Source organism: Tiliqua scincoides, chromosome 3 (genome assembly GCF_035046505.1).
Source record: "Tiliqua scincoides isolate rTilSci1 chromosome 3, rTilSci1.hap2, whole genome shotgun sequence".
NCBI lineage: Eukaryota > Metazoa > Chordata > Lepidosauria > Squamata > Scincidae > Tiliqua > Tiliqua scincoides.
Genome location: NC_089823.1, coordinates 150,933,447 through 150,954,090, shown reverse-complemented (window position 1 = coordinate 150,954,090; position 20,644 = coordinate 150,933,447). Strand labels below are relative to the sequence as shown.

Genomic DNA, 20,644 nt, shown 5'->3' with positions numbered 1-20,644 from the left:
GGGCAAGTCCTTCCTCTCTCATCCTTGTTAGTTTGCCTTTGGGATGTTGCTGCAGCAAAAGGATTGCTTTGGTGTTTGGGACTCAGACCCCAGCTCTGTCTTGTACTCAGCGCAAAACCAAGTACAGATGAATAACATTTCCCCAGATGCAGTCACATACCATGGTAGCATCAAGTCTAATGTATTAAAAATAAAATATTGACATGAATGAGGACCCACCTGAAATTGGCTTGCTACCCACCTAGTGGATCCCAACCCACACTCTGAGAAACACTGCTCTACAGAGTTCACTGGAATTTTGTTCCTTTCTGTGGTTTTTCCCCCTTGGTTGCATAAAAGATGGTCATACCTCCAAGAAGTGTTACAGTCTACCTACACTCTCGACCCACACATCTTGTACTCAAACTATAATACTGCAAATCTCCTAGGAAAGTCCTGGGTGTACTTTTGCACTGTAATGTTATTACATTACAATGTAAGTTAAAACGGCACATATTGTTCCTTTTCAAATAGATACAGTTTGAACTCTGTTTCCTATTATCCCTATATCAGTCCTTCCTTTCATTGCACTTACTGCAGGTGAGACACATACTAAATACTAGGGACATGCAAAGTTCTTTTGAATGCTGACGAAACTGTTAGAAATCCTTAAGCAAAAAAGTGGTGTTTTGGTGCCCGAGGCTGCAATCCTATACACGGTCCTGGAGTAATCATCATTGAACACAGTGGAACTTATTTCTGAATAGACGAACAACAGATTGAACTATGAGACTGATAATCCAAATGGTGTCTCATAATCTCTCTCTCTCCTCCTCCTTTTGTCACAATGTTGATTAAAATATAGTAACAAGCAAAATAAATTTGCTGTTCAGTAATGATACTTCAAACGGTGGTCGTTTGACCCAGCCCTGATCTGGCTCTCCCCCAAAGTGACCACAATAAACCTTTGATTCTCTCTTCTAAGAAAAGTTGTAAAGTCTAATAATGTAACTAGGTCAGGTTACTTGCTAACCTCTTTAGATTTTAAATCTCAGCCATGTGACTCTGTGTGTGTGAGTGTGTGTGTGTGTGTGTGTGTGTGTGTAATTACAAATATCATACTACAGCCATTTCAAAATATTCTGGTTACAGTTTTAGTAGATGTCTTCCAGGTCACAGCATGGTTTTGCTGCTGTCAGCCATAGGACAGGAAACAGCCCCTGTGTGTGTATGTGTCTTTCTTTGTAGCAAACAATGTAGTCTTACAGCACTCTTTATTTCCAAATGGATATTTTGGTTCTACAGAAATAGCCTGCTGGGAAAATAACAGAAAAAAAGTTCATGCCTGGTGTTGTATTCACTAGACTAGTTCCCAAACTTTTTAGAGGCCATTGCTTGATTTATAAATGCCATGGGGTATGGCTATAATGGTGATTGAGCAGCAGTGCTTCTGCTCAAGTAGTAGCTTGTTTAAACCCCTGATGTACATAACCTAATCTGCCCTGTCAACAAAAATTGGGTCATGACCCACTAGTAGGTCCCAGACCCACAGTTAGGGAACTGCTGCAGTAGGGCTATGAAACCCTTAAAGAATATTTAGTTGTTAGGGTCCAATCCTATCCAACATTCCAGCACTGATGCAGCTGCAATGCAGCCCCAAGGTAAAGAAACCTCCTCCCTTACCTTGAGGAGGCCTCTGTGACTGCCACCCCCCAATCGCAGGTATGGCTGCATCAGTGTTGGAAAGTTGGACAGGACTGGACCCTAACTGTATTTCAGCAGATTAAATTTTAATTAAGACAAATTATCAAAGCTGTACACTGCTGTCGTAATATACTGAAGGAGATATGAAGTAATATACTTTCTAGCAGTGAATATAGCCCTTTTCACACCAGACTTCTTTAACACTTTTTATTCTGTATCATAATAACTTACCAAATCTGCAATATTTTTGAAAAATAAGCATTCCCTCAACTTTCAGTTCCAGTAGTTAATCAACTAAAATTTTGGTTAATTGACCAATAAAAGATTGCAGCTGTAATCTTTACACATATTTCCTTCCTCATATATCAGTTCTTTTCCCTTTAATAGTGTGTTCAATGCTATTAGACTTTTAGCAATGTATCACAGCACCACCACCCACAACCATTACTTCACCTCTCTGTTTATACACCTTCCCTTTGTACATGTAACCTTATTACCCACCCCACCAGTTCTCAGGTAGGGAAAACAGTTCCTTTCCCGGTACCCTCAGGTAGTTTCAGCTGTCACTGTAATATCTTCCCTAGCTCCAGCCCAGAACATTTAGGCACAATGGATTGTATCTGAATAATCCATTGTGGAAATTTGAATAGAAGCCAGCTCAGCTCACCATGAAGTGGCATGACCTGCCTGTGTGTGAGTGTCTCCCAGGTCTGTCCTCTCCTGTGCCTCTTTCTTCTCCTCACTGCAGGCTGCCTGCCTCCCTGCATGCAGTCCTGACAAAAGTAGTAAGAAGGCTAATTTTAGGATAGTTCATCATAGTGCCATGGAAAGGCATGGTGTCATTTTAGTATCAGCAGTATGTGGCATTGCATTGGGCTGCTATTTTTCTGAGTGGAGAATGATTGTGGTCTCCCTTTGATATATGGTAGGACGCTGCTTGTTGTTAGTACTTCATGACAATGTTTTTTAATTACCATACATTCATCCTCAAGAAAAAGTGTCAGGAAATAATGGATACAGTCTGCATGACACTTACCTGGGGGTAAGCCCCATTTACTATAAGGGGACTTACTTCTGAGTAGATATGCCTAGGATTGGGCTCACAGTTATTTGGGACAGGTTATTTCCTACATGTGACCTTTGCTCCGCCAACTCTAACAACTCCACCCATTCTCCCTAGCTGCCCCATATGCCTGAAACTTCCACCCAGATCACCCATGAGCTGCCACCTCCCTTCCTACAAATTCTTCTCCAAACCCACATTTTCTGTGAGACCCTTTAGACCTTATCTGCTTCAATATATGCAACTATTGGTGCAATCCTAACCCCTTATGTCAGTGCTTTCCAGCACTGACATAAGGGCAATGCAGCTCTGAGGTAAGGGAACAAACATTCCCCTACTTTGAGGAGGCCTCTGTGAGTGCCACCCAACTACAGGATGCAGCACATGTCCCACTGGCACCGCTATGCCAGTGCTGGAAAGCACTGACATAAGGGGTTAGGATTGCGCCCTATATTGCATACTTACAGATTCTCCCCGTAAGACCCTGCTTTTGCTCTTCTCCCTCTTCACTTTTTTTGCCCTGTTGGAACTTAAATTGTAAGATCCTTGAAGCAGGGGCCTGTCTTTTTCTTTAGCCATTCTGGAGTTGATACACATCAATGATGCTATATAATACATACTGTACTGTATTACAAATTATTTGGTATTGGTTTAACTCTGAAAGGAGCACTCTTGTCATAAGCCAGAGGTGACCTAAGAGAGCACAACTGCTTTTTCATTGAGCTCTGCTCCATGTTCTGTTTCTCTCCTGCCACTCATCAGGTGTCCAATACTATGCTGAACAGCTGATGATCAAAGGCAGAACCATTAACTCAGCAATTTTCAACCTTTTTCATGGCACACTGACAAGCCACTAGAATTTGTCAAGGTGCACCATGCTGCCAGTGGGCGGCTCACATCGCCCATTGGCCCTACTAACAAATGACCTTTCCCAAAATTCCTGTGGCACACCTGTGGACCACTCACGGCACACCAATGTGCCATGGCACAGTTGAAAATGGCTGCATTAACTGGTGGAATATAGATTGATGGTGGCACCTTATTTCTGGAAGGGCAGGGGGCAAATGTGACAGTCTATCCTGGAGGCTGATTGATCCAGATGGTTTCCTGAAGGCTTTGGAGGATTTTCCTGCTACTAGGGCCAGCGATTCATCCACTGCTCTGTTTGCTCTGTGGAATGGGGAAATGGTTATTAAATGCTCTAAATCACTCCCATGTATGGCCAGGTCATAGAGTCTGGTTGGGCCAATGTCTGCAGCAATGGTGGAGGAAGACGAGATGAATCTGACTAAACGTAGGCTAGAGCATAACTTAGCACCTTCTCTGTGGTAATGATAATAAGAAAGCCTTTTTCTCTGCCACCACTGCATCTGCAGAATTCGATCCAGTGGAGCTGTTCTGCATAGTGTGGGGGCTTTTGTAACAAACTCACAGGGGAATTCGGGAGATTCTTCTAATGCCCACTGTGATGCTTATGCAAGGCACTTTGCTATTCTCTGTAAACCACTGTGTGAGCTTTTTTGTTGAGTATAAATACAAAGTTTCTTAATAAAATATAAAGATTCTTATTACATAATTGATATATTAATATTAGTGTAATAGATAACACAACCTTGATAGTCATATGATGGAGGAGATGGTGAGATGATGATGGTGAACATGACTCATTCTCACATCTGACTGTTTCAACACTACAAAGATAACTGGTGATGTGCTGTCTGCTTTCTTTTCAAATGCAACCATGAAACGATGATTTGGAAGAAAACCTTTTTAAGCTTCCAGCAGAAATAAACGTGTCAGAAAATTGTTTGGTTTTTATACAAAAATGTAATTGGAAAAAGTCATGTCTCTCACAAATGTGAATAATGTGCTGATCAGGGGATCATTTAGGTTTCATAATTTTATCCCAGACCTGTGAATATACTGCCTATTAGCAAGTTGGTGATGATTATGATATCCTAAGCTTGTGCACTTTTCACCCCAGCACTGTCTGTTTTAGTGGCTGTCTGCTGGTATTCATTTGCATCTTTTTAGATTGTGAGCTCTTTTGGGACAGGGAGCCATTCAGTTATTTGATTTTTCTCTGTAAACCGCTTTGTGACCTTTTAGTTGAAAAGCGGTATATAAATACTGTTGTTAATAACAACAACAACAACAACAATAATAAAAGCTACTATATGCTGCTTTTTTCAAAGAAGAGATGTGTGTAGCTATCTGGCTTTTCCCTTCATAAAATGTGTAATATAAAGCGCAGGGTGCAAGGGGAATATCTATGTGAACCAGTTCTTATGCTATACTGGAGACAATCCACAACTGTCAGGATTGGTAACTGAAGACTATACTATTGCTGTTACTCAGCAAGATTATAAAGTGAGTCCTCGTCTTGTAATGACAAATCATTGTATTTCTTTAATGCTTTAAAGCCACTTTAGATTGGCAAAAAGAAAGTTAATGCTGAAGGTGATTTTATTACATTGTCTTGATTCCATAGGACTTGATAACAATTATGCTATCGGTTTTGTAGTATAAGGTTGAGAGTTTGGTTCCCTCTGCCTGTAAGCAAAGACACTGCTACCTGGAAGGAACTGCATCCACTGGTTATATTTCATATAAGCAGAATTAAAACACAGGCATGCGGAAGACAACTGGAGGAAATAGATGGAAGATACTGTTCCACAAACAAGTGAACTTGTATACAGATATTCCTGTTTACTCTGTGCAAACTGATATCCAGAATTATTTCCTATTATAGAATGATACCCAAGATGCATTCTAGCTTTAAAATGGTAGTTCCCATTCAACAGATGGGAGACAAAAAAGTCCCATCCACAGAGTTGTAACTAACTGCCCTTGTGCCCAAGGTGCCCTGGCACCATGTGATATACTGATATCACTTCCAGGTTCTCCCTGAGAAGGGGTTGGTGGTGGCTTCACACACACTCCCATTCATTCTCTGTGGAGGTTTCCCTTTAAAGGAGAAGGAATGGGGAGTGCAAAGCTGCCAGCACCTCCTCCATAACTAGGGTGGAGTCTGAGGGCAGTCATGAGTCACCTTTGACATAGCGCCTGGGGCTGATGCCCCTCAGGCTCCACCCTAGTTACATCTCTGCCTATCCAGTGCAAAAAAACAATAATGCATTGTAGCAAGTCCAGTGCTGGGGGGGGGGGGAGGTATGAAACTCTTCTTTTCCAGCAACTATAAAAACATGCATATGAATTTCAATCAATTTTATAAAACAGATGTAAACAGTTATTGAATTCTGGCTCATTTGAAAATGTTCCTATTTAGGCAGAAAATATGTGATGTAGGTTGTTTCAGGATTTTTTTTTAGGGTTGTTTTTTTTTAATTACAGAATGTGCCAGTACTATTTTGTGCCAGTACTCCAAAGATTTTGAAAGAGAAGCAACAATTATTTTCAACATTCATACAGGAAAACAAGAAGATACAATGAAGGCTCTGCTTGGAGACCTTGGGAAGAGGAAGGGCTAGCCATTCCATGAATATGGAGATATTACCATGCAAGTAGGTTTGTTTAGATGTCTGAAATTTGAGAATGCATTGTATGAGAATGCATTGAAATGGTATGGTGAGATTCCATTAGATAATTTGTTATCAATAAAAAGAGCTAGAAAAAGTGATATGCATCTGACAACATTATAGAAGCAATTCTAGCAACATGAGATACACATAACAGAGAGAAAAAATCCTCTAGATCAGTGGTTCCCAAACATTTTAGACAGGCAGTTCCCTTGACCTATCGGGCCATTGGCTGCAGTTCACCATTAGGGCTATATTCCTATACATTATATAAGGTGGCAGATTTTTTGCAAGGATTCTGCAGCTCCCCTGGCTGGTTCCATGGCTCCCCAGGGAACTACTGATCTAGATGTTTACCTAAATTGAACTTTTAATCTTCCACTCTGGTAATAATGGGAAAACCTGTTGGTGTTTTTTGATTTGGTACAAAATAGAATTATTAGATAAATAAGAATAGTTTAGCAAAGGTTCATATGGAGTGTTATAAAGCAGAAAAAAATGTCATCAACCTTTTGCAGCAAAATGAAATAAAGTTCAACATGAAATTTCACTAAACAAATATATTCAAATTGAAACCACTCTGAACTGTTTTTTGTAGAAAAGTCATATATAAATATTCTAAATAATAACATTCCAGAGACCATTTGGAAATATTTGTTAGTGAAAGTTCAGTTTTCTACATAATTAAACCTTAACGATAATTGTTTTTAAATGGTTGTATAATCCTATTTAACTCCTTGGAAGACATTAAATATCTATGGAAAAGAGAAATGCTGGGATTCCACAACAAATATAGTAACAAGTGGCAGCAGAGTCAGTCTGCACCATGTTGGTTCCTGTCTGTCATGGTGTTTGCATAGCCACAGGGACCTGACTGGAATGAATAGGTTGGCAACCTTGCCAAGCAGTTGCTGGGCTCATGCAGGTTGCTGCATGCTGTTAGCTTCCCATGGGGTCTGAGAAGTATCTCCACCGGTGGGATGGATGCCAGTGGTGAGCAAGATATAACACCATAAATGAGGGGCATGGCATGGCCTGCAATAGCATGGACATGGCTTTCCAGAGCAGGCTGAGGTGAGGTGACAGGATGAGGAACTCAGGACTGACAGGTGCAACCTGGTCACTGTTGTTATTGGCTTGCATAGGTGGTTGGACAGCATCTGGGAGGGAGGCTCCCAAGTATGGGGGCTGACTCCCTCCTCCCAGCAGGGCTGTCATGACATTTCATGTTAACCCATGAGTGTGCGATGTGACTAGCTGCACTGGTTGTTTGGCTGCCCATGCTAGAATCTGCAAAGTCATAGGGGACTGACTGGGAGGGGTGGGCCAGCAACTGCATCTTGAAGCTACTGGGTTCCCACTGGTTGCTGCAGGCAGGCTGGCTGTTGGCTTTTCAACTTTTGCAGCAGGAGTCTGCAAAGTTTTGAATTCTTCTGAATTCCTCATCAGGCACAACAAGAAAGTAAAGACTATTTAGTGAAGAGCTTTGTTTCCCATGATAGAGCACACCAACAGATACAGGTCTGTGGAGCAATTCTAAATACAATCTATTGTTGCTTACTGACATTATTTAACCATTTAAAGACATTTTGATCAAGTAAAAATATCCCTCTCCAATCACTAGCTGATTTTTTTTGAAAAGGTAATTATTTTTAATGCAAGTACTGTACTTATAAAAATAAATGGGGGACAGCAGGGGAACATAGACTGTTCTAAGATGGTGGCTCATGTGATGGGTGTGTGCATATTCATAAATATACAAATTCGAATGTTCAGAGCTACTTTTACTCATTCACAGGGTGACCAGATGTCATAACCGCAAAAGAGAACAAGGTACCCCAAAATGTAGGTCATCCAAAAAAACCCCATAGAACGCGACAAAATAAAAGCTTAAAACACTCATATATGGATTCTATGCGGTTAATTTAAACACTATATTACTTATTAAATTTAAAACTATATTACGTATATATTATACGTATAATGTATAATTTTATATGTAATAGGGGCCCACTAACAGGGAAAAGTTCTTTTCCAGGACACAAGGCTAAAAAAGAGGACATGGGGCACCCTGGACATGCAGGTCTATGCTTAGTTAATAAGTTTCTTCAATTGGACAACAGGCCTGTTATGCAACACCATCTGCATATACATGGCACTGAGCTGAGTAACATAGTCCAAAAAGGCAGGTTCCTTCCCTTCCGACCTTGCAATGTAATTGCAGTTTCAGGCACACTTACTGAGCAGCCAGCCCCACTGAGCACACTAGGACTCACTTCTGAATAAACACGCAGTCAGGACTAAACTGCAAAGCCCCCTCACTGACTTCAGTGGGATTTCCAAGTACAGGTGCTTAACGTGTGTGTTTGTGGGGGTGGCTATAGTCGATAGTACTGAGGAAGTAGGGGCCCAATCCTATCCAACTTTCCAGCACCAGTGCAGCTGCAATACAGCCAGGAGGTAAGGGGACAAACGTTGACATACGTTGAGGAGGCCTCCCTAACTATCCTGCCACCACAGGATGCAGCACACACCCCATTGGCAGGGCTACACCAGGGCTGGAAAGTTGGAGAGGACTGAGCCCTAAGGCTGCAATCCTATGCACACTTACCTGGGAGTAAGCCCCATTGACTACAGTGGGACTTACTTCTGAGTAGACATGCATAGGGCTGGGCTCTAAAGGCTGCAGTCCTGGGATTGCATGCTGGTATGCGTTGCTTTCCTGGGAGTAAGCCCCACTGACTACAGTGGGACTTACTTCTAAGTAGATCTGGATAGGCTTGGGCTCTAAAGGCTGCAGTCGTGCAATGCTTTCCTGGGAGTCAGCCCCGCTGAACTCAGTGGGCCTCACTTCTGAGTAGACACGCCTAGGCTTGGGGTGTAGCGCCTCTTTCCCGACGCCTTGAGGTGCTTTCTGCCCCCGCAGGTGAGACGGCTGCGCCTGAGCACGGTGGTCCCCCCTCGTGGGTGGGCAGGGGAAGGGCCGACAGCGCCGGGGCGGAGCCCCCCGCCCGCTCCCCTACGCAAGGGGGCGAGGCGCTTGCGCACTGCGAGAGCCCAGCCGGCGCTCGTGGGCCTGTTCTCTGCTGCCTCCGGCCGCCCACTTGACTGGCGCGCCCGCCTTCCCTTCCGGAGCCGCTGGCTGCAGAGCCTCCGCGCCGAGGGAGGCGCCCGTCGGTCCCCGCGCCCCGAGCCAGCCTGCGGTGAGTGCTGCCCGGCGCGGAGGCCTCGCTGTCGTCTCCCGCGGGGCACGTTCTGCAAGGGGTGGCCGGCGGGGGTCTGGAAGATGGGCTGAGGGTGGAGCCGGGCTTGACGCGGGCGGCTCTGGCTCAGTCCCCGGCCAGGGCCGAGGTGGGCTCCCCGGGTGCAGCCTCAAGCGCTGCCTCCTGCGGGCGGGGCTCGTCCTCCGGAAGCCCCACGTGGCGGGCGAGGGGCGAGCGCCTCTTGTACGGAGGGCAGGGCAGGCACCGAGCCTGGACTTTGACAGCTCCAGCCCGCCCACCCGAGGCTGGTGAAGGGGGGGTTGCTGGGGAAAGATTCGCCTCTCTGAAATGAGACTCAGGCTACAGTCCTGTCCACGCTTACCTGGGAGTAAGCCCCACTGACTATAATGGGCCTTTCTTCTGAGTAGACATGCATAGGATTGGGTTTTGGGGCTGCAATCCTATCCACACTTAACTGGGAGTAAGACCCATTGACTATAATGGGCCTTTCTTCTGAGTAGACATGCATAGGATTGGGTTTTGGGGCTGCAATCCTATCCACACTTAACTGGGAGTAAGACCCATTGACTATAATGGGCCTTTCTTCTGAGTAGACATGCATAGGATGGGGCTCTCCGGCCTGTTGCCTAGTAATGTTGGGGAGGGGGGATGCCAAGGGTGGTGGTGTGTGAGTGCATGGTTCTGCGCAAAAGAGCCAGAGCCTGAATACAGTCAGCTATGTAGATTCTTTAACATTAATAGGATAAGTTTTGAATGCCTGGGGGGTGGGGTGTCAAGTTATTCCAGTACCTTTGCATATATTGCCAGAGCACAGAAAGGCTAGAAGAGGTTTGCTGCCTGGTGAGGTGGAGGAGGTTTGCTGCCTACTTGCTTCCTTTTACTTCAATGCCTACAGGTTGGAGACTTTTGTTTTTTTTAAAATGAGAACTGAAAAATCAGGGAAAGGGCTTGAAATATTCTGGAAGGGACCAGAAGGCTCACCTCTGTTTACAGCAGTGTTTCTCAACCAGTGGTACAGGTACCACCAGTGGTACTTGAGGTGGTGTCTGGTAGTACTCATGGGACTCCTGGACACCTGCTGCCTGGCAGCCAGACCAGGAACATGACACACCAGCCAGCAGTAGGAGTCTCAGCTTGGTGGGCAGAACTGTAAAACATGCTTTTCCACATTCAAAAAAGCCCTCCTGTCCATCCTGGGCCTCTTATTGGTGTTTGTCATGTCACATCTCGCCTCCCAACCCAGAAGTAACTAGCGATCATGTCATTGCTAGTTACTTCCAGTGGTACTTTGAATAGATGGACCATGTGAAGTGGTACAGCAGAGGACAAACATTGAGAAACACTGGTTTATAGCATTATCCAGACAAGCCTCTTTCCTATTATCAGCCATGCATTTTTAAAGTATGCCATTTAGGTGGGTTAAGATTTGAGCTGTGTAGCCAGATTCAGTGGATGTTTTCTTTCACACACTCTATCAACCTCCTCCAAACTGTAGGGCTGACTTCTGTAAGCTTGTTGTTTGTCCTGTTCTGTGGTTCCCTACCACCCACCACATAGCTGTCAGCCAAGTACTGACGGGCTGCCCTTTTATAAGCCATGCAACCAAACTGTTCAGATGCAAGTCCCATTTAATTTAGTAAGACTTGTTTTCAAATAGGTTTGCATAGGATTGTAAGCTCACTGTTCCCCAATCTAATGCTTGTGGATTATTTTCTCACCACATTAGACCACTTAATACATAATATTTCAGAACCTCAAGATCTCAGACCAAAGTCTGAGACCAAAATCTCCTCTGTTTCCTCTGGTCAGAAGTGCATAAAGTGTGTTAAGTTTGAGATCCGTGTTTTGTACCAGAATCTTGTAATCAGTGGTTTTATAATCAAGGCTGTGAAATTGGAGTTAAACGTTGTTTGAAGGCTTCGTTCAGTGTTGTTTGAATTCCATATGGTTCTGAAAAAGAACCAGTGTATTCTAGGGAGTATAATATGAATTCTAGCTATCTATTTCCATTTAATTTTTCCAGATTACCAAAAATATGAATTCATGTGACAGTGCAATGGCCACATGCAGGTGTATCGTGAAGCTTCAACTGTTGCATACTGTAGACTTGGAAGTAAGTGTTGCTGATGTCATCATGTCAGCACCTCATGCGTCATCAGCACTTACTTCATGCTTCATAAGACACGAGACTCAATGTTATTTTTAAAAGTAGCACAAGAACAGACTTTGACACTCGCCACCATCCAAATTCTCTCTCTGTGTGTCTGTTCTGTGTAAAATGTAGACAGATGGAGTTTGTTAGTGTTCATTCTGAATAAAGTGCATTGCTCTGCTATAAGTAAGTGAAGTAGCAATGATGATTCATCATGTGTAATGCAATTGTGCTTTATGCTTCTGGAAAGCTCTAGGTTTATACTGTAGATCTTTTCTGAGATCTTGGGTGTGTGGCTGAAAGAATTCTGTCATTCACCTAAATAGTTCCTCTGACCCTTTTGTGTGTATAACAGGCTGTCTAATACCTTATTATTAAAATTTTAACAAAGCATGATAAATATTTTATTTACTTATTTTTATTTTTCACACTTCTATGCCACCCTTCCTCTAAGGAGCTCAAGGTGATGCACATGGTTTTTCCCCTCATTTTGTCCTCACAACAACCCTATCAGGTAGGCGAGGCTGAGAGTTAGTTACTGGCCCAAGGTCACTCAGGAAGCTTCATGACTGAATAGGGATTTGAACCTGACTCTTCCAGGTCTAACTCTCAAACCACTACACCATGCATTTTAAATATATTGCAGAATGGGAAAACAAAAACAACCCAAATTAATCAGAAAAGAGAAATTAGATGGTCATTGCATTCTTTGTTCTCATAACCAGTAAATGAAGGCCACTTTTTTCTGTGTGCATTTTGTGGTGGTTAACCTAATGTAGTTTGTAAAGTTTAATCATTATTGCAGTTTCCCAGATCATTAAGTGCCTTCCAGAGATTTGGAATGGAGATTGTTTCCAATAAAATGAAGTAGCTCCCTTTAGTTAATGCAACCAGGTTGCAAATCTAATGATTTAATCAGGCATTTCAGATTTCCTAATAATAATATGGCATCACAGTTGCATCTAAAGTAACACAATAACCTGCAATACCTTTATTTTTTTTAAGTATGAAGTCCCAGTATTTCTTCATGATCTGATGCTCCAGATATGGATAAAATATGTTTTATTGGCAGGACATCTCCAACAATTTTCTTTCCTATAAATCTTCGTTAATCTATGCAAGTGCTGTTGGTTAAGTGCTGTTGGTATTTAATTTTTAGAAGTTTTATTTCAGATACTTTGAGGTACAGATTTTTCCAAACAATAACCCTAAAGAGTTTGAAATATCTAGGAGAATATCAGGGCAGAAAATATCAGCAAAGGTCTTCATGCTGGCCCTTGTACCATTTTAATAGGAATTTCTCTTTATTGAAAACTGATGCATCTACTTTTAATAACATTGGAAAGTGCCTTTTTCTGATATTATCCTAGGTAAGTTCTTATTTGCCTTGTGCTACTGATGAAGTCCACTTTCCACTGTTGCCAATCATGGAAACTGTAATTTTTGGAAAAACATAATGATCCATTAGAAAATGTTGCATATTTGGTGGAATCTTAGAAATGAAAAATGAACAGGTGCTTTGCAGCTGTATTGTAGGTTGTTGGCTGTGTTCCCTCAACTTCTCTGGATCTGTCTGAGTATCCTGTAAAGGTGGGGAGGCCTCTGCACCCATTTCAAGATAGGACTGGGCTATTAGTTGCTTAGGAACACAATCCTATGCATATCCTTTCAGAAGTAAGACCCAATCAGTTCAGTGGGCCTTACACCCAGGTAAGTGTATATATGATGGTGACCCAAGGCATTTGCAAAATGGCTATTCATTCCCCCCCTTCATATATCTGGATGCATAAAAGAGAATTCTTAAAATTGCAGTGCCTTTTTTCCTAGTGGCTCTTTCAAAATTACTCTGTAGGTGCTAATCTAATTGAAAAAATTAATCAGAGGGATTATTGCTTGGATTCTTATAACTTTTTGTATTTCTTTTCTTGTAACACAGATTATAACTTGCTGCTATTGGCATGGATGTGAAGATTAATCCATGAGAAGTGTGTTCCAACTCAAGGCAGCACCATCTTGAGTGTCTTCTAAATGTGGTAGACTATATTTAACTGCTGTCTTATTTGAGACAGATACCCGGGACAGGGCCTTCTTAGTGATGAAACCTTAATGGTGCAATTTTCTCTTTGGAGCAATCTGCCAGGCCTCTTAGCTTCCCACTTTTAGATGAAACCTTTATCCATAAGGCTGAGTTTCTCAAACTCTTCAAAGTTTGTGGGGGGGAGGGGCCAAGCCAGCAACACGATCGTGCTGCTGCCAGGGACGGGAGATTTTTACTTATCAGGAGCAAGTGCTATTGTCCTGGGAGGTCTGGGGAGCCCTCCCCAGGGCTCCCTATACCTCCAAATGTTTAAAAGTAGGAAAAAATTGGCAGTTTTGGTTTTCCTTGCAAAATGGAATGTGCCTTTTTTCTATTTTTAAGCATTAATCTGAGCCTGGCAGAGACCTTAGATGGATGTCCATGGCCTCCGCTGAGCTCAGAAGCCCTTCCGGAAACAAGGGGATCAGAGCTCCCCTTGCATCCAGAGGGCGTGCCTGGGGGGGACCCAATCCAGGGGTAACTGAATCTGTGGGTGTGGGGGCCCTCCTATATGTGGGATTCAAGTCATTCTCTGTGATCATAGTCTTGTTGGGACTGATTAATACTTTAAGCCAGTCTGTAGCCATCTAGAGCTGTTGTTGATTACAAAGAGGAAAGAGTTATGTGAGACAATATGTCCTTGCTAGATCAGTTATTCTGGTCTTGCTTTTCCTAGATATCAGGGTATATTTACAAACAGAGTATAAGGTGGCTTACGTGATACCTTCTGTTAGAACAACTCTTGGTAAGGTATCATGTATTTTACTTGTACATAACTTTTTTCAACCTGCAACAGAATTTTTTTCTTTAATTTGCTTTCATGTTTCAATAAGTGATTCAGATGATAACTTTTGGCATCCTTTTTTGCTTCGGAGTAGTATACCAATCATAGTTGCCTACTAAGAAATGCTGACTGTTCTAATATTTAGAAATCTGAAAATACCAAAAATAGGAGACAAATTCTTTGGAATCAGGGGTCAAATAAATATTTTAGAGAATCCACAGCATTTGTGATCCAAGATTAATTTTCTTCAGTTCTAAAGCTATAGACTTACAGTATTTTTAATTTGAGCCAGTGGCATTAATAGAAGGCAGCAACTTGCACATCCTTCTGAAGTTACTAAGCCTCCTGTATTCTGATACTGAATATTTTCCTCTTATAACAGTGATACACGAAGAATATCTTTAAACACTGAAGCTGGCAGATCATTGAGAGAAGGCTGGCAGCATGCTCTGTTGGGGAAATGCCTCTTTTGGACAGATTGGATTGGGGGGCATTGATGAAGAAGTTGTGCTAGAACCCAGAAGATGCAACTTCTTTCTGAACAAAAAGATTCGGGATGTAGGGTGTGGACTAAGGCACACTGTGTGTGTATTGGTTGATGGGACTGTGTATACATGTGGATGTAATGATCTAGGACAATTAGGACATGAAAAATCCAGAAAAAGACCAGGTAAGTAGCAAGTGATTGTTGGATATATGGTTTTATGTTCTGTATGCAGGTACTAATTTTACATGCTTAGTACTGGCACTTTCGTGCATCACAATAATCCAGAACTAATTTTTTTTGTGAAACAACTTTCTTAACCTAAGCTTGAGAAAATCCTTTCAGTAACGTATACAGGGCCTAGTCCAATGTACACTCTTCTTTCATTATCCTTGTATAATCCATTCCTGAAAATGACCTTTACAGCAAAAATCTAGATAAGAACATAAGAACATCAGGCCAAAGGCCCATCGATTCCAGCTTCATGTATCCTACAGTTGCCCACCATATGCTTCAGGGAGCATACAAGACAAGACACAACCTGCATCCTGTGGCCCTCCCCTGCATCTGGCATTCTGAGGTAGCCCACTTCTAAAATCAGGAACTTGCAGTTATGACTAACTCGTGATGGACTTTCCCTCCAGAAATTTGACCAGTCCCCACCTAAAAACATCTAGGCAAGATGTAATCATAACTGTGGCAAGGGGTTCCACAGACTAATTACAGTAATTAGTCTAGTAAATAATTGATCTAGATAAGTGTAATTATTTAATTTCAGGGAAAATTCCAAAGCCATTCCAAGTTAATCTCAAAATCATCCTGAATGCCTAATACCATAAGGAAAAGTTGTGTGGCATGATAAAATAGAACAACAATTAAAAACATTATACAGTATCGATAAAATATTAGTGATGAAAATGTTTTAGAAGTTCTAGCATCACATAATGAGATTTAGCACCTCGTGTTTTAGTTGTAAATTTTGAGCAACTGTCTTACGTTTCACCTTTTTTCCACTTTTCTCATGAATTTTCCATATTGTTATCTTTGTGACCCATATTCACACTAATTTGAAGAATTGCAGCACAAAAATAGATACACTGTAAAAGGGAGTGTGTAATGCATGGACCTTGAAATCGTGAGGACTTGCAACCCATCAGGCAGTGAGTCTCACACAAAAAAAAGTGCCTCTTCCTGAGCTGTCCTCCAAAGGTCCTGAAGAGTGCTTCCCCACTCCAGAGAAAAGGGGTGCTTCTGGATCTCTGTCCTACCATTGGGAGAAATCCAATATTTGATCTCAAACTCCTAGATGCCATTCCTGGCCATGCAAATCAAATTCATCCCCTTGTATGTTTCCAGGGCGCAAAGTAGCCCTGGGAGATACTGCAGGGAGATAAACCTTGCCTCCACAAGGGACTTGCAGCCCAATCTTGAGCTGCCCATTGCACAGGAGCTGCTGACTTTCATCCCCTTTCCCTGGCTAAGGGAAGTAGCCCTGCAATGGGGCTACTCGATACTGCAGCAGCCATTGGGCTACCATAGAATCAAGAGCCTCTGTGTTGGGCACGCAGCCTGACACAGAGCTTAGCTCCACCCATCCTACCTACCTCCCGCTTCACTCCCTCCCCAAGCACACTTCCCTCTGCCCCGGAACACCTCCCCCCCTCCCCCCATGCCAGCACTAAGGGCTTGCAAACATGTTTTATAGCACATTTGCAACAATTCGTGCCGGCGCCGAGCCAGTGCGCACTGTTTAGACTTGGACCCTTGGTCCTTTGATTTTCTCCACTATTCCTGGACCTTATATCAAAAATTTTGGTATGGATTATTAAGTCTCTCTTTAGTCTTAATATATCCAGCATAGATAAATGAAAAGTCCTTATAGCAAACATACTGATAAAGAAAGAAAAGTGTATACTTTTAAAGAAATCTTACGTTGTATCCTGGAAATATTTTTGAAATTTGGTTTGAGCCAGGGAGATAGTGAACTGTGGTCTTAATGTGTTAAAGTTGCTTCATATGAGAAATTCTCTACTTTGGAATAGACCTGCATTGTATGTATTATGGTCAAATATGAGGGATTACTATTTATTCAGACATGGGTTTTCCCTTCAAGATACTCATCAAGTATGTTTGTAAAACTCTTTCTCATGCATCTATTATAAGAGTTTTGAAAGGAGTAGTCACAGCTGATACATGTTAGTGTCTTGTATTAGGATATTTATTCACAGGTATAAAATCTCATATGAAACAATGCTCGTATGTGTTAGAATATTTACAACACCAGTGGCAGAAACTGAAATAAACATGGGATGGTTTTGTCTTTAAAAAAATTGGTCAGTTGAATTGGCTTAGAGTATTTCATGGAATGAGAATGGCGGTCTGTGCAACTACTACTTCATCAAAGTGTTTTCAGAATTTAGTGGAGCTTCTGAAAACCAGAGATATCCACAAAAGAACACTTCTGTTCAATGTGGATAACAGAACACTTCTGTTCACAACATTTCAATGACTTTAAATTACCTCCTTACAATTATCAAATGTTCAGTTATTAAATGTTCAGATTGTAAGCTGTCTGGAACAAGAAACCATCTTCATCTATTTTCCATGTAAACCAGATCAGAGACTTCTTGTTGAAAAGCAGCCAGGAAACATTATTGTTAGTTGTCTCCCCCTTATGTACTGTCAAGTGAACATTTTATGCTTTCTGGGTGAGGGGCCCACAAGCACCCTCTCAGCTCTCCACCACTCAGCAGTTTCTTGTTCAGCTACTTTACCATGCAGTCAGTCCATTAGCCAGTTGGTTAGTCTGTTAGCTAATCTGTGAATCAGTCCACCAGTTTGTTGTCTGTTCATCCGTCTGCCAGCCAGTCCATTTGTTCATCAGCCAGCCAGTTAGTTTAGTTGGTCCTTTCTCCTTCCTCCCTCCAAGTTTTCCCGGCTTCCCTAACTCCTCAGGGAATTGTGTGTTTCCACTATAGCAGTCCCCCTAGTATATAGGAATCACTACTGTATTTTGAGGGTGGCTCCATTTTACTTGCAGTTTGATAATGCTGTACCACCTGAATTCGCTATTGGTGTATATAAGTGAGATATGCAACAAAATGTTGTATTTCCCTGATCCTAATGTCTAGGTCCAGGCAGGCCAATTCCCTCTTCTCTACATCTAAGGCAGTGGTTCTCACACATTTAGCACTGGGACCCACTTTTTAGAATGAGAATCTGTCTGAACCCATCAGAAATGATGTCATGACTGGAAGTAACATCATCAAGCAGGGAAATTTTTAACAATCCTAGGCTGTAGTCCTACCCACGCTTACTCAGGAGTCCCATTGACTATCATTGTTAAAAGAATATATATATAGTAGCTTGTTAAAAGTACAGATCTGTAACATTTCCCCAATTGTAGTCGCATACCATGGTAGCATCAAGTCTAATATATTAAAAATAAAATGTTGAAATAAATGGGGACCCACCTGAAATTGGCTCATGACCCACCTAGTGGGTCCCGACCCACAGTTTGAGAAACACTGAGCTAAGGTATTTTGTGGTGGTTCCCCCCCAAACTGACACCTCAACATTCCATGGCTCCTGGTGGTTTAGGTCATATCTTTTAGCACGTTTAGGTCATATCAGGCTATTTTTTTTATCTGTCTGCTTCTGCCTAGGTAGAAAGTTCTCTGAGTGCATGGAACCCACTATTTTGTCTACCGGGTGACCCCATTTCCTGTACAGTGTGATGGGCATTTAATCACTTGAGTTTGTGACTTATAATATGTAGAATATACCGGGTGGCCCTTTTTATCTGCAGTGGTTCTTTTCTCAGAACCAAAATATAGGAATTTATACCAAAAGGAGCAGATACCAAAATCCACGGATGTTCAAATCAGCAGATGACTTCTGGTTTTTGGCCCTCAGAATGCCCTCCAGACCCGACTGGACAGTGGCATTGCTAGGGGGGTTTGGGCTGCACTGGGGTTTGACACACTAAAATCGCGGTGGTTAGCAGTAACCCCATTGTGTTATATACCGTTGGATGTGGAATTTTGAGCTGAATGCATTGCAGAGAACCAGAGTGAAATATCTCCTTTCTATCAAAAGTTAGGATCAAAAACCAGAGAACAAAAAATGCAAGGAGCCCTATGGAAAGTGAAACTGAGTCATATCGTGCGTTTACTCGTGAGTAGGTGAACTTGCCTTAGTCTGTCGGATGGGGCAGGCTGCGAGGAATCCAGCGACACCAGAATGGTCCTGATCCAATGAATGCAGCCCCCAAAAACACCTGAGAAGGAAGTTCCTCCTTCCAAGCAGACAAATGTATTGAGCCCTATGAAAAGTGAAACTAAGCGCATGGTCGCGTTTACGCATGAGTAAGCAAACGTGCCTTGGCTGGTGGTCAGGCCAGGCAAAGGGAATGCGAAAGCACAAGAATGGTCCTGATCTGATGGAACTGGAGCTCAACAAATGCTCCAGAAGGCAGCCTCCCCCCACCCTGCTAACAAGGATCAAAACAGAGGCTTCAGCTGATAAGGTGAACTTTTTTGAGACTTGCAAAACCAGGTGAATCCTGACAGTGATCTGGTTTAAACAGAAGTTCTTAAATTGAACTGGGCACTGAAAACCTTACTGATTTTGGGGGGGGGGGCGTTGTTATTGCAGGCAGGCTACAGAGGAAATTCACTTGGTGGAACAGGGCTGGCTTCTGCTTATTTAATTGTTTTACTTTAATTATATTTATTTATTTTAATTTGCCTGATGATATCACTTCCACCATGATATCACTTCTGGTGGGTCTTGGACAGATTGTCATTCTAAAAAGTGGGTCCCAGTGCTAAAAGTTTGAGAACTGCTGCAATAAGGTGTTAGTAAGTTGTTACCCTGGGTGGGTGTGTGTGTGTGTGTGTGTGTGACACCATTAGTGAGAGAGAGAGAGTTCAAGAACCTTTATTGGCATAAAACATTAGTGACTAAAATCACAGTTTGGAGGAATAATACCATCATGTTATATATCAATCAATGTGTAATTTCATGCAGAATGTGTTCTATCTTTGTTCTATCAAAAGGTACAGACAAAAAACCAGTGGGGGCGGAGTGATGGTACATCACCATGCCCACCACCTGGGGTGTTGCCCTGCCCACTGCATGGGGGGGGGTGTGTGTGTGTGATGTGCTGGCATCCTGCACCCTAGTGAAGCCACTGCGACCGGAACCCAGCTCTGGTTGGATTTGGAGGGCAACAGGTGACCCACCCTGCATGTTTGGAACTTGCGAATTTTCAAACCTACAGCTACTGAGGGCTGCCTGTAATGTGAAGCTGAGTAGTGCAGTTTCCTTTTGACTTCATTACTGCAGTATCCTATTGTGTATGATCTAGTGTTAATGTAGAATTGCAAATAGGTTGAGGTGATCGGTATAGCTGTTTGGGAATGTTTATAATTGTGACTTTTCTTTTTTAGTTTTTTTTTCATTCATAAAGAATGTCATTCATTTGGGGACAGGATTAAAAGAGCACAGTGGTCATTTTTTTCATAGGAAGGTTTCAAGATGATATTAAGTGCTTTGTATTTTATTTGTTTGTACTGTTATGATGCTGACGGCATACTAGTTGTGAACATGTTAAAAAAGAAATCTCATCTAAAAA

At 42.3% G+C, this 20,644-nt stretch overlaps 2 protein-coding genes across 4 annotated transcripts in view; one reads left to right on the top strand and one right to left on the bottom strand.

The window, feature by feature from the left end:
- The window catches only part of MYPN (myopalladin), an 80,539-nt gene extending 78,132 nt beyond the window's left edge, over positions 1 to 2,407 (bottom strand). The window contains exon 1 of the mRNA XM_066619480.1: positions 2,351 to 2,407. The gene's annotated coding sequence lies outside the window, so the exon portion shown is untranslated. The remainder of the gene's footprint in view (positions 1 to 2,350) is intronic.
- A 6,872-nt stretch (positions 2,408 to 9,279) lies between these two features.
- The window catches only part of HERC4 (HECT and RLD domain containing E3 ubiquitin protein ligase 4), a 50,480-nt gene continuing 39,115 nt past the window's right edge, over positions 9,280 to 20,644 (top strand). Inside the window, exons 1-3 of one of the 3 annotated variants that reach the window (XR_010794126.1) lie at positions 9,280 to 9,488; positions 13,598 to 13,694; positions 14,905 to 15,192. Coding sequence is in view for 2 of the 3 variants with exons in the window: in XM_066621638.1 (XP_066477735.1) it covers positions 14,967 to 15,192 (226 nt within the window). In the remaining variant the exon portion in view is untranslated. Of the gene's footprint in view, positions 9,489 to 9,621; positions 9,637 to 13,597; positions 13,695 to 14,904; positions 15,193 to 20,644 lie in introns of those variants that run through there. The other 2 variants (XM_066621638.1, XM_066621639.1) reach the window with 2 other exon arrangements.